This window comes from Echinops telfairi, unplaced genomic scaffold, assembly GCF_000313985.2.
Source record: "Echinops telfairi isolate 266 unplaced genomic scaffold, ASM31398v2 ScPeMD7_18;HRSCAF=68, whole genome shotgun sequence".
NCBI classification, from domain to species: domain Eukaryota; kingdom Metazoa; phylum Chordata; class Mammalia; order Afrosoricida; family Tenrecidae; genus Echinops; species Echinops telfairi.
In genome coordinates, this window is record NW_022103915.1 from 68,895,165 (window position 1) to 68,908,057 (window position 12,893).

General features: G+C 40.5%; 1 protein-coding gene across 1 annotated transcript in view; it reads right to left on the reverse strand.

The window, feature by feature from the left end:
* Positions 1–4,227: 4,227 nt before the first annotated feature.
* The window catches only part of LOC101655713 (tetratricopeptide repeat protein 6), a 44,033-nt gene continuing 35,367 nt past the window's right edge, over positions 4,228–12,893 (reverse strand). Inside the window, exons 10-11 of the mRNA XM_045288111.1 lie at positions 4,838–5,063; positions 4,228–4,401 (exon numbers count right to left, since the gene is read on the reverse strand). Coding sequence (XP_045144046.1) covers positions 4,265–4,401; positions 4,838–5,063 — 363 coding nt within the window. The 3' untranslated portion in view covers positions 4,228–4,264. The remainder of the gene's footprint in view (positions 4,402–4,837; positions 5,064–12,893) is intronic.

The window sequence follows — 12,893 nt, forward strand, 5'->3', positions numbered from 1 at the left end:
AGGAGGGGCTGCACCCCCCAATGGCAGGTCACAGTTCACTGCAGCCGCCTGGGATAAAGGCCATATGAATCTCTTACAGGTTTAGTCGTTGTCCCATAATAAGCTATTTCACTTGCTAGGGGCCAGGGAGACATTTTTATATTTTTCGTGTTATACAACAAAGACATGCTCAATGATTAAAAATCAATCAACCGGAGGCTGCAGAACTACCAAGTGCAGAGCGTCGAGATGGAGGCAACAACCCTATCGTAATTTGCACAGTTATAGGGAGGCACTGAGGAGTCTGTAGAAAAAACAAAGGGTGCTGGATTTTTTTCGAAGAACTTTTGGAAGCCTCTTTCCATAATTATATTTATTTATTTACTTATTGCCTGGTAACTCCGTGTCTAATGGAACAGCTATCAAGGTCCATAGGCTTTACTTGGCTATAATCTTTACAGAAGCAGATCAGAGCAGGGCATCAGATGTTTCTTACACAGCATTGCTGGGTGGTTTGATTACACATGTTAGCAGTCAAGTGCAAACCTTTTCCAAAACTGAGGGCCTTTTAATATATGCAATTTATTTATGCTCATATAAAAAATGACAATTAGGTTTCTGAAGCAGAATCAGAAAAGGGTGGAGGGACTAGTTGAATAGTCTTAATGGCTCATTGGAATCAAGCTATAACAATGGGATATTCCGCGTACACTCATGGGAATATGTCAATGATTGAGAGGTCAAAAATCGACACGTCTCTGCCTGCTCTTCAGCAAACAGGCCCAGGACCTGGTATAGAGTCACAATTTGCCTTCTGACCACGTGCTCCCCTATTCTAGATTCAACGTACACCCTGGCCCTTGATTAGTACATATTAAAATTTTTAGTCTTTTATTCACTATACTTAATTGGGTTGCAGTTTGATCTCATGTATAGTATAGCGTCATCCAATTATAGAAATTACAATGATTAGCATAAGGTACCTCATGATTTCAGACATTACATCCTCATCACCCTTGACAGTTTTTTCAGCCACCTACTAGCTGAGTAATCCTTACAGTAGGTCATTTTTACTGCAGATTGATATCATCTATTACTTGTGATTTTTCCAAAGTTCTTTTTCTCAGGTTAATTTTTTGTGGTCCAAAGGATGCCCTATATGAATGTGTGTCTATGTGCCTGCCTGCATACATGTGTACATGTAAGTTAGGCAATATGCAAGATGGCTGCTAAGGATCTCTATTCAAAGGAGATCTTAGATTAAAAGAAAATGGAGGAGGTAGGCTGTCAAAGCTTTGACCTTTGAAGATTGTGGGCTTCCTAAGAATCTCATATGATGCTAGTTTTATTGTAGAAAAGAAGACCCAAAGCATCTGTTCCTAGTCTATTTGGTCATAATTTAGCATTATTTGCTGTTTAAAGAAATTCATGGAATACTTATGAAGCACCTGCTATGCACCGGACACTATGGCAATCACAGGGGTGGGTAACAGTGGTAAGCCAGATAGATGCAATCCTTACCTTCAGAGAGTTTCCAGTCTGGTGGTAAAGACAATCATTAAACAATTATATACAGATGTCAAAGGTGGTTCGAAAGGATAGGTAATAGTCCTGTTGAAGTATTAAGGGGGACAGAAAAGGAAGAGCTTTTAGCACTGTCTGGGATCTTAAGATAGATGTTCATTTAGCTTTTATTTCTGGAAACCAGGGATTCTAAGAAATTGATTAGTAAACATGTCTTATGACACTGAAGAACCACTGAGAGTCTGATCTTATCACTTCAACATGCTCAGAATGTAGACTGAGACTATCAAATCTCAAGATTGTTGCTTCTATTATGAACCGTATTGCAATGCACATGGGTATGCATGTCCGTCCGTTATGACTTGTGGCTATATATCCAGGAAATGTATTATTGGATCATATGAATTTCCATTCCCAGTTGTTGGAGGCCATGCTCTCTTGCTCTCCATGGTGCTAGCACCTCGCGTTACATTCCCAACATGTACGGGGGTTCCCATCGTCCCCAAGCCTCTCCCTCTCCAGAATTTGCTATTTTACTGTCGTTGTCAGTATAGGGAACATATACGATAAGAAGATCACTCATCTCTAAAAAAGAAAAGAAAATATGAAGAAACCAAGAAGCACCTCCCAACATGGATACACGTGGAGAACATTATGCTGAGTGGAACTGGTCAATCCCAAAAGGACAAATATTATATGAGACCACTCTTATGCTGTTGTTGTTGTCGGTTGCCATTGAGGTGGTTCCGACTCATAGCCACCCTATGCACAACAGATGGAAGCACTGCCTGATCCCGAGACATTTTCACTACTTTTCCTATGCTTGAACCCATTGTGGCGGCCACTGGGTCAATCTATCTTATTGAGGGCCTTCCTCTTTTTAACTGCCCCCTCCATTTAACCAAGCATGATGTCCATCTCCAGGGACTGCTTTTGCCTGACAACACGTCCAAAGTCTGTAAGACCAAGTCTCGACATCCTTGCCGCTAAGGCGCACTCTGACTGCACTTCTTCCAAAACAGATCTATTGTCCTCTTAATAGTTAAGGGTAATTTCAGTATTATTTACCAGCACAATTCAAACGCATTCTTTGGTCTTCTTTATTTAATGTCCAACTTTCACATACATGAGGCAATTGAAAATGACTTGGCTTGGTTCAGGCACATCTTAGTGCTCAAAGTAACATCCTTGCTTTTCAATACTCTATAGAGGTTTTGTGCAGCAGATTTATCTAATGCAATGCATTTGATCTTCTGACTACTGCTTCAAAGCCTTGATTATGGGTCCACTCAAGAGGCATTCTTTGACAACTTCCTCCTTTTCTCCATTGGTCCAGTCGTGAGAATTTGGGTCTTCTTTACATTGAGTTGTAATCCATACTGAAGGCTACAATCCTTGATCTTCATCAGCAAGTGCTTCAAGTCCTCCTCACTTTCAGAAAGCAGGGTTGTGTCATCTGTATACTGCAAGCTGTGAATAAGCCTTCCTTCCTGATGCCACATTCTTCTTTGTATAATCTAGTTTCTCTGATCTTTCCTGAGCAGACAGATTGAATAAGTGTGGTGAAAGGATATATCCGTGACACACACTTCTCCTGATCTTAAACGATGTTGTTGGGTCACCTTCTTTGGAAAGGGTACAAATATGGATCGCACCAGTCAGTTGGCCAAGTAGCTGTCTTCCAAACTTCCTGGCACATACCAGTCAATGCTCCCACTGTATCATCAGCTTGTTGAAACATTTCAATTGGTATTCCATCAAGAACCACTGGTGCTGAAGTTGCTCTGAAAACCAAAAGAAGGCTCCAAGAATTTCTGGACCACTCTTATAAAGAAAACAAGACGTTCACGACTATCATAGCAAAGGGAACAGACTTGGAATTTACCTAGCTGCTGACGGGTGGCAGAAGAGGCAAAATAAAACAATAGGTTAGCATGTTGACAGGTGTTAACTTGGGTGAAATCAAAGACAACTGTCCACAAGAGAGAGAAAATAAGTCAGGGGGCAGATGAGGAATGATCTCAAAAGTAAACTCTTATTTAAATTTGTAATTAAAAAAAGATCTCTGTTTATGATTCCAATCTGTTTATCCACGTGCCAATCAACTTACACTTCTTGTTCACCCCCTCTCCCTCACCCACTGCAAGTATTCACTCTATCTATTTCCCTCCCTCATTGTGACTACTCTTCTGCATGCACCCATTAAGCAATGCTATGGAATACTTTGTTTCCCAAAATGTAATATGAGGAACACTCAAGAGAAAGATATGTGTTGGTGTAGAACAAGGGAGAAATTTTAATAGTTACATTTATTTTTATAAGTTCCTTCTTTTTAAATGAATTCAGTTAATACCGAGGAGTCCATCTGAAAAGATATTTCAGCTAAAAAGAGTTAAGTGGAACAGTGCTACAATTGAGTGATGTCCCAGCTGACACGATCTACAAAATGTGCAGCAAGTTCTTTGTTGTGCCTTTCCTAAACATATTTGGCAGCCCAAATATAAGATAGATAATTCCAGTTCTTCATTGTGCAGAATTTATGCGAAACAAAATGTTTCTTAATATTTTAAATATTTTCAGTGAAAGGATACTGTATGAACCAATTAATGTGGAACAAATATATTGTTTCAATAATAGCTATGTAGCAGACGAAGTATAAGGAATACAGCATTTAAGACAGTGCAATATTTAAACAACAACTATGTTTTAATTTCAGGAAGAACAGCTGTGAAAACTACTACAGAAGCCGTGGTCTATGTAATCAAATAACTGAGGCATATTCTTGAAGATCCAGGGCTTGGTTATAATCAGCCATAGCTTCTTCAATCAAACCTATCTTACCACGAACTTTTGCTCTAAGATTGTATGCCAAAGGATCATTAGGCTTCAAAGATAGAGCTGCAAAAGAAGAAAATAAATGTCAAGATATGTTTTATGCTAGAACCCAAAAATAGTCTCATATATTTAAAAGTGCAATGTAAACTTTAATAAAAATTATTTGAAAACAATTTTCTTACAATGTTCCGAATTATTTAATTAATTTTAAAATACTGACTTTTCTAATAAAAGCAACCTAGGGAAACAGAACAATCCCATCTTGAAAGCCTGATATTGTTTGTGTATGATTTCCTAATAATGCTTTGTATCTCAATTTAACAAAACTTGAAATTAAGATATTGCATGCAATTTATAGTGATCACATTAAAGATAGGATATTTAAAAAAAATTTTTATGTGCATTTAGGTAAATAGGCCTATTGTCTTCCTTTTTGGTCTATAAACAAAGACACCTACCAATGAACGTAATCTTAGCAAGAAATAATGAAGCAACATACCTTTAGTAAGATCTGCCTCAGCTATTTCATATTGATTTAAACAATAGTAGAAGTTTGCTCTGTTAAAATATACTGCAGCCCAGAGGGGACAGTTGTCTACTATATTTGCAAAATCTTTTTCTGCTTCTTCATATTTCTTTAATATTGTATTTATAACAGCTCGATTCATGAGTGCACAATCATCTTTGGGATCAAACACTAAAGCCTTTGAGAAATAGTCACCAGCCTATAAAACAGGAAGATAATTTTAAATACATTTTATATTTTAGTTGTACAATAATTCGAAGCACTCTTACTCTTCATTGAAAACTAGATGTCGGTGGTGTGCCAAGAGACGCAGTTGGTAGTGTTCCGATGAAGACTAGAAGGGCTCACTGTAGTGACAGTCAAAAACAGCAATAAAGCCCACAGTCTGGTTTTTATTACCGTGTGTCAGAAAGTCAGTACCATATACCATTTGAAGAGGCTTTTGTTGCTTGTTGTCCCCCAATTCGCTAGGACTCAAAGAAACCCGATGAACAACAGGAGATGCTGCTCAGTCCTGTGCGGTCCTCATCACTCCCTTCGTGTGAGCCACGATGCCAATCTGTCCCAGGGAGGGTCTTACCCGTTTTCACTGACCCTCTACTGTATCGCGCAGAATGGCTTCTCCAGGGACGAGTCGCCCTTGACGACGTGACCAAACAGTCTGAACTGCAGTCTTGCCGTCCTTGCTCCCAAGAAGCCATCGGGCTGGACTTGTTGCCAGGCAGCTTTTTTTTTTTTTGCAGTCCATGGTACAGTCCATGGTACCTCCAGTTCAAATGCATCAATTCTCCTTCAGTCTCCCTAATTTCGTGTCCAGTATGCGCATGCATATGAGGTGACTGCAATTCCCTGGCTTGAGTCAGGCACCACTAACCCTCACAATGGCATCTTGCTTTCTGACACGTGAACCGGTTTTCCGCAGGTAGGTCTGCCAGCTGCAGTGGGCCACTTGCTCTCTTCACCGCTGCTTCCCCAGGCATGGAGTATGACCCAAAAGCATCCTTTACAACTCCCGCCATTTCTGCGTTTACCACGATGTTGCTAATTGTTACAGTTGTAAGGGGTTTTGTCTTCTTTCTATTGAGTGGTAGTCTCTACTGAAGGCTCTGGCGCTTGACCTTCATCAGTGAAGTACTTCAACTCCTTTTAAATGTCAGCAAGAAAGGTGTGTCAGCTGCATGTGACAGGTAGTTAATGAGCCCTCCTCCAATCCTGATGGCCTGCTTTTCTTCATACAGTCCAGCTTCTCCAATGCTTCGTTCAGCAAACAGATTGAATAAGTATGCTGAAAGGATACAACCCCGACACATACCTTTCTTGATTTTAAGCCATGATATATCTTCTTCCACTGTTTGAGCAACTGCTTCTGGGTCTATGTAGGGTTGAGCATGGGTACCAGAATGTGCTCTGGAATTCTGATTCTTCCCAATGAGCCACATAATGAGTCAGCTGAATGTCTTTGTATAGTCAATATAACAGAGGCAAGAATCTTACTGGTATTCTCTGCTTTCAGCAATAATATCCCTCCTTCTGTGTCCTTTTCTGAATCCAGCTTGAATTTTTCTTCTGTGTCAACGCACTGCTGCAAGCTTTTAAAGTTATCTTGAGCAAGGTTTTTTTGCTTGGAGATCAGGTATCAAAGAACAAAAAATCCTATCATTGTGAAGGAGGGGGGTTGCAGACTGGACATACCCTTACAGAAGGGTTGCGCGGAGGAGACTAGCCAGTCAGGGTTCAGTATAGCAATGATGAAACATACAACTTTCCTCTAGTTCCTAAATGCTTCCCCCCCCCCCAACAGCCCCACTATCATGATCCCAATTCTACCTTACAAATCTGGCTAGACCAGAGGATGTACACTGGTACAGATAGGAACTGGAAACACAGGGAATCCAAGACAGATGATCCCTTCCGGACCAGTGGTGAAAGTGGCGATACCACTGAGGGTGGAAGGAAGGTGGGGTAGAGAGGGGGAACTGATTATAAGGATCTACATATAACCTCCTCCCTGGGGGACAGACAACAGAAAAGTGGGTGAAGGGAGATGTCGGACAATGTAAGACATGACAAAATAATAATAATTTATAAATTATCAAGGGTTCATGAGGGAGGGGGGAGCTGGGAGGGAGGGGGAAATGAGGAGGCTGATACCAAGGGCTCAAGTAGAAAGCAAATGTTTTGAGAATGATGAGGGGAACAAATGTACAAATGTGCTTGACTTACAATGGATGTATGTATGGATTGTGATAAGAGTTGTACAAGCCCCCAATAAAATGATTTTTTTAAAAAGGACGGCACGGGGTTATTAAAAGACATTGCATCTGGGGTCTATAAGGCTTTAAATTAAACAAGCAGCCATCTAGCAGGGAAGTAACAAAGTCCACATGGAAGAAGCACACCAGCCTGTGTGATCATGAGGTGTTGGCAGGAATAGGTATCAGAAGTTCAAAAACAAGCAACCAAATTGATGTGAAGAAGCATAGGCAAGGTGGAGACCTCAAAACCCCCTGTATGATAATTGGGCAGTCCCTAACAGAAGGGCCATGTGGAAGAGATGACATATCCAGGATGCAGTATAGCACTGTTGAAACACATAACTCTCCTCTAGTTCTTTAATATTTCTTCCCCCTATTATTATGGTCTTAGTTTTACCTTATTAATCATGTTAGACCTGCAAATGTTCTTTTGTTTAATTAAGATCGCTTAATGCATGACATTCAAGATAGATAAACCCTTCAGAAATAATAACGGGAGTAATGATTCCGAGGGTACAGAAAACGGGGGGGGGGGGGGGGCTGATAGCAATGACTATATAACCCCACTCAAGGGGAACAAATAATGTCTCTCTGTCCTGTCGATCCTTGGTTTTAGCCCTAACTCACTGACCATTTTCTTCCAATCTCTGTCATCCGAAACTGCTCTCCCTGCCACCCATACAGTAATGATTCCCAAGGCTCTGTCTTCAGTTTCCTTCCATCATAGGAGACCCAAAGCACTGCTATTACAATGGTTAGTAGCCCAAGCCATAGAGTCAAATTGGTAAATTCAAATTCTTTCTGTGCCACTTATTAACTCCATATCCTTCGGTGAGCGACTAAAGCTCTGTGTGTTTAGATTTCCTCATCTTTAAAGTGGAGGAAATAAATAGAACTCTCCTTCAAGTATTGCTGGAAGAGTAAGTGAACCAATGCAAGAAAAGTACTAACAATACACGGAATATAGTAGAGATTCAAGGATCGACATTTTGTTTCCCAGTGTCTAGAAATGAAGAGACAACAGTCATCAGGTAATTCTCTGGAAGCTCTGCTTCTCCCTGGCTTTTTAGAGGCAATGAGATAAAGATGGCATTTCCTCTCTCCTCCGTGGGTGACAGCTACTCTGTGTTAAGAAGAATTAAGTCTAGTTTAAGGGCCCATTGAAATGGAGGCAAAATTGGCATCTGTCTGTGAAGAACTTAAAGTGACTTCACTCTTGAACAGAAAAATGGACTGAAGGTTACCATAAATGCAGCGAAAGAGTGGCTCAAGGCAGAATCAAGACTTTCTTCAAAAAGTAAATTAGGCTTCATTGTGATTCATCAGTAGATAAGCAATAACAGTCACATAATTGCACATCACACACACACACACACACACACACACACACAGACTTCAATCAGGTAGGAGCAAAATGCTGACCTCAGCTCAGCAAAAGCACCCCAGGAAAACACCAATAGTGACCCTAACTCTGCACAGTCATTTTCATAAGAGCTTCCAAAACATGCTAGTTAGAAAAGGAAAATCTATAAATTGACTGGCTATATGCCAAAGACCAAAGGATGACTAGCAATTTTAACAATTGATCCAAATGTCCTTATTTCAGTAACTAATTAGAAAGTAGATTAGACCTGATTATTTTTAAAAATCACCTCAAGTTCCTAATAATAAACTCGACCACCTGCATATAAATGTACATTTAATCTTTTCTCTTGTAGACCTTGCTCAACATATTCATGAAAAAAATTAAAATAAAAAAATTGACAAGACTTATGATTGATTAGAAGGAGGTGAGGAAGAAAAAGTGGAGATTGGGTCTGAAATCTTTGCTCGGGTGACTTCATGGAAGATGACTTCTTGAATTGGTTTTCTGCTGTTGTCATGATTGTTAGGGGCATCAAGTCAGTTCCAACTCATAGTGACCTGACATACAACAGAACGAAACACTGCCCGATTCTGTGCCATCATCACAATTGTTCTCAGGTGTGAGCCCGTCCATGCAGCCAATGTGTCAATCCATCTTGTCAAAGGTCTTCCTCTGTTTCACTGCCCCACTAATTTACCAAACATGATGTCCTTCTCCAGGGACTGGTCTCTCCTGACATGTCCAAAGTGCATGAGACAAAGGCTCACCATCCTTGCCTCTAAGGAGCATTCTGGCAATAGTTCTTCCAGTACAAATCTGTTTGTTATTTTAGCAGAACTTTCAATGTTCTTCACTAACACCCTATTTCAAATGTATCGATTCTGCAGCTCTAATTTCAATGACCTGGAGCTTCAGCTGATCTGAAAGCCTACCTGTTGTCTCTTTCCATTTTGAATTAGAAGAGGGTTTATATGAATATCTAAAAGTTGCACACTGGTAAGCAAATGTGGTGAAGAAAGCTGATGGTGCCTGGCTATCAAAAGATATAGCATCTGGGGTAGTAAAGCCTTGAAGATAAACAAGCGGCCATCTAGCTGAGATGCAACAAAGTCCACATGGAAGAAGCACACCAGCCTGTGCGATCATGAGGTGTCAATGGGATCAGGTATCAGGCATCAAAGACTTAAAACAAAACAAAACAAAAAATCATATCAATGTGAATGAGGGGGAGGACAGAATGGAGACCCAAAGCCTATCAGTAGTCAATTGAACATCCCCTGTCAGAAGGGCCAGAAGGAAGAGACGAGCCAGTCAGGGTGCAGTATAGCACCAATGAAACACACACTTTCCTCTAGTTCTTTAATGCTCTCCCGTCCGCCCACACTCTCATGACCCCAATTCTACCTTACAAATCTGGTTAGACCAGAACATGTATACTGGTACAGATACAAGCTCACAACACAGGGAATTCAGGGCAGATAAACCCCTCAGGACCAATAATGAATGAGAGTAGCAATACTAGGAGGCTTAGGGAAAGAGGTTGGGAGTAAGGGAGAACCAATCACAATGATCAACATATAACCCCCTCCCAGGTGACAGACAACAGAAAAGTAGGTGAAGGGAGACAGTGGTCAGTATAAGACATGAAAAAAAAATTTATAAATTATCAAGAGTTCATGAAGGAGGGAACATGAGGGAGTGGTGGAAATGAGGAGCTGATATCAAGGGCTCAAGTAGAAAGAAAATGTTTTGAAAATGATGATGGAACATATATACAAATGTGCTTGACACAATGGATGGATGTATGGATTGTGATAAGAGCTATAAGAACCCCCAATAAAATACTAATAAATAAATAAATAAATAAATAAAAGTTACACACTGGATAAAGAAGGTCCAAGAAAATGGATGCACTTCAATTTGGTATTGATGAAGAGCATCAAAAGGTCATGGACTGCAAAAGAACAAACAAATCCATCTTGCAAGAAGACAGAGTGCCCCTTCCTGGCAGGGATGCTGTGTTTTTTGGACATACTGTCAAGAGAAACCAGTCCCTGGAGAAGGATATTATGTTGGTAAAGGAGCAGAGAAGAGAAAAAGAGGAAGACCTTGAACAAGGTGGATTGACACAGTGGTTGCAACAATGAGTCAAACATCAGAACAATTGTGAGGATGGCACAGAACTAGTTTTGTTCTGTGGGACACAGGGTCATTATGAGTCAGAACTGACTCGATGGCACCTACAACAAGTGGTGCACTGGTTAAGCAATACGCTGCTAAATGAAAAGTAGGGAGTTCAAATCCAGTCCTTTAGAGAGAGAAAGATGTGGCATCTGTTTACCTTAGGAGTCTAGCTTTGGAAATCCTATGAGGCATTTCTACTCTGTCCTACAAGAGCATTATAAGTCAGAAAGAACTCATGGTAATGCTTTTGCTGTTGCTTTTAAATTAATCATTTACTGTATAGTTCTTGTTTATTTCTATTTTTATATTCTATTCTCAAGTTTGATAAAATGTAAGCCATACTGGAAAAGAAGCCACTTTAATCCTTATCTTTAAAAGCTATAAAAAATTAAAGCAATTCAACAAAAGACAAATAATCCAATTTTTAAAATGAGCAGAGGAAATGAACAAACAGTTCACCACAGAAAACACCCTAGTGGCCAACAGCATTTGAAGAAATGTTCCCCATTACCAGCCATTAGAGAGGTGCAAATAAAAACAAGGATGACGTACTATCTCATATTGGCATTGATAGCAAAGTTTAAAAAACCAACAAATAAAACAAAACAAGAAATTCTGGAGGGAATGTGGCGAGACTGGCACCCTCACAAACTTGTGGCAGGACTGTAAGACAGTACAACCACTGTGGGAAGCAAGATGGCACCTCCTCAACGGCCTGGAAGCAGAAATGCCACGTGACCCAGGAATCCCGTTACTCAGTACAGCCTAAAGAAACCAGAGCCAGGGCAGACAGAGATATATGCACACCTGTGTTCAGCACAGCTCTATTCCAATAGCAAGAAGACAGAAACAATGTGCATGCCCATCAGTAGACAAAAGGATAGGTAAACTTTGGGTTTTAATGCTGAAGGCTACAACTCCCAATGTACATACCATAGGCATTCGGACATAAAATAATACAGCGGCAATTTTCGTAAAGCAGAAAATACAAGAAATAAAAAACAGGAACACATTCACATTAGAATGCTTGAATAAATTTACCTCCATTCAAGAAAAATCACGTGAAAAAATAATAAAAATTAATTTAAAACATAATTAATCAGATCACTCACTCACTTACCATCACCAAGGTGCTCCCCACTCAGACTTACCCTCCATGACAGAGTAGAACTGCCCCTTTGGGGTTCTGAGGGTTAACTCTTTATGGGACCAGACAGACTAATCTTTCATCCGAGGCAGAACAGGTGTGTTCCTACTGCTGACCCTCCAGTTAGAAGCTCACGATTCCACCTTCATGGGTGTATATTTAACTCGATCTCCTGAACCAACAGAATCCCTTCTTTCAAAAGGCCACTAGATTTCTTTTTTAAGTTGGCATATATTAAACCATATTCCACTTTAATAGATTCTAAAATTTAGAAAACCTAAAAGCTTTTCCATGTGGAAATTGTAAATATCCTGTTGTTATGGATTTAGTTATGTCATCATGTATAAGGGTGCTGGATGGGGTGCAGGTCACCACCCTAATCCAATGTGAGCAGAGTTTTCCTGGGCCATGACCTGTATCATCTTTTAGATTCCAAGAAAAAAAAAGCATCAGACAGAAATCAAGGGACCTGACCACCCCCCAGAAATCAAGGCTAGCCAAGAACAAAATATGTCCTTGGAGTCTGAGTTCCCTGTGCTGAGAATCTCCTAGACCTAAAGGAAATTTGATCCCAAGACATACAGTGACCTCCAAGAGATGTTAGTAGCACAGAAGTGAAAGGAGACCAAGACCTTCCCTCGCAGCCCAAAGAGTGAGAAAGCCTTCCCCACGAGTTGGTACCCTGAATCGGAACTTCTAGCTTCCCTGTGAAATTAAAAAAATGTTAAAGTCATCCACTTGTAGCACTAAGACAGAATTTGGGGTGTTGTTCTAACAGAAAACTAAAACGTGGAAGCGGTTTTGGAATTAGGGATAGAGTAGAGGTCATTATGAGTCAGAATTGGCTCAGCACCAGCACTGGAGTTTTGGATTTTGATAGTAAAAAGCCAACCTTGCCTTGAAGAGACTGCTGGTGGAATCACAGACATCCAAGGCAAGTCTGAGGGGAGGTCAGAGGAAGGGAGGAGAGTGTAGCACAGGTGGGGACAGCGAGAGACAACAGCAGAGAAAGAGCACGGCAGAACCAGAAGACGAGTGTGAGGTGGTGTGGACTCTGACCCTCAGTGAGAGGACTGG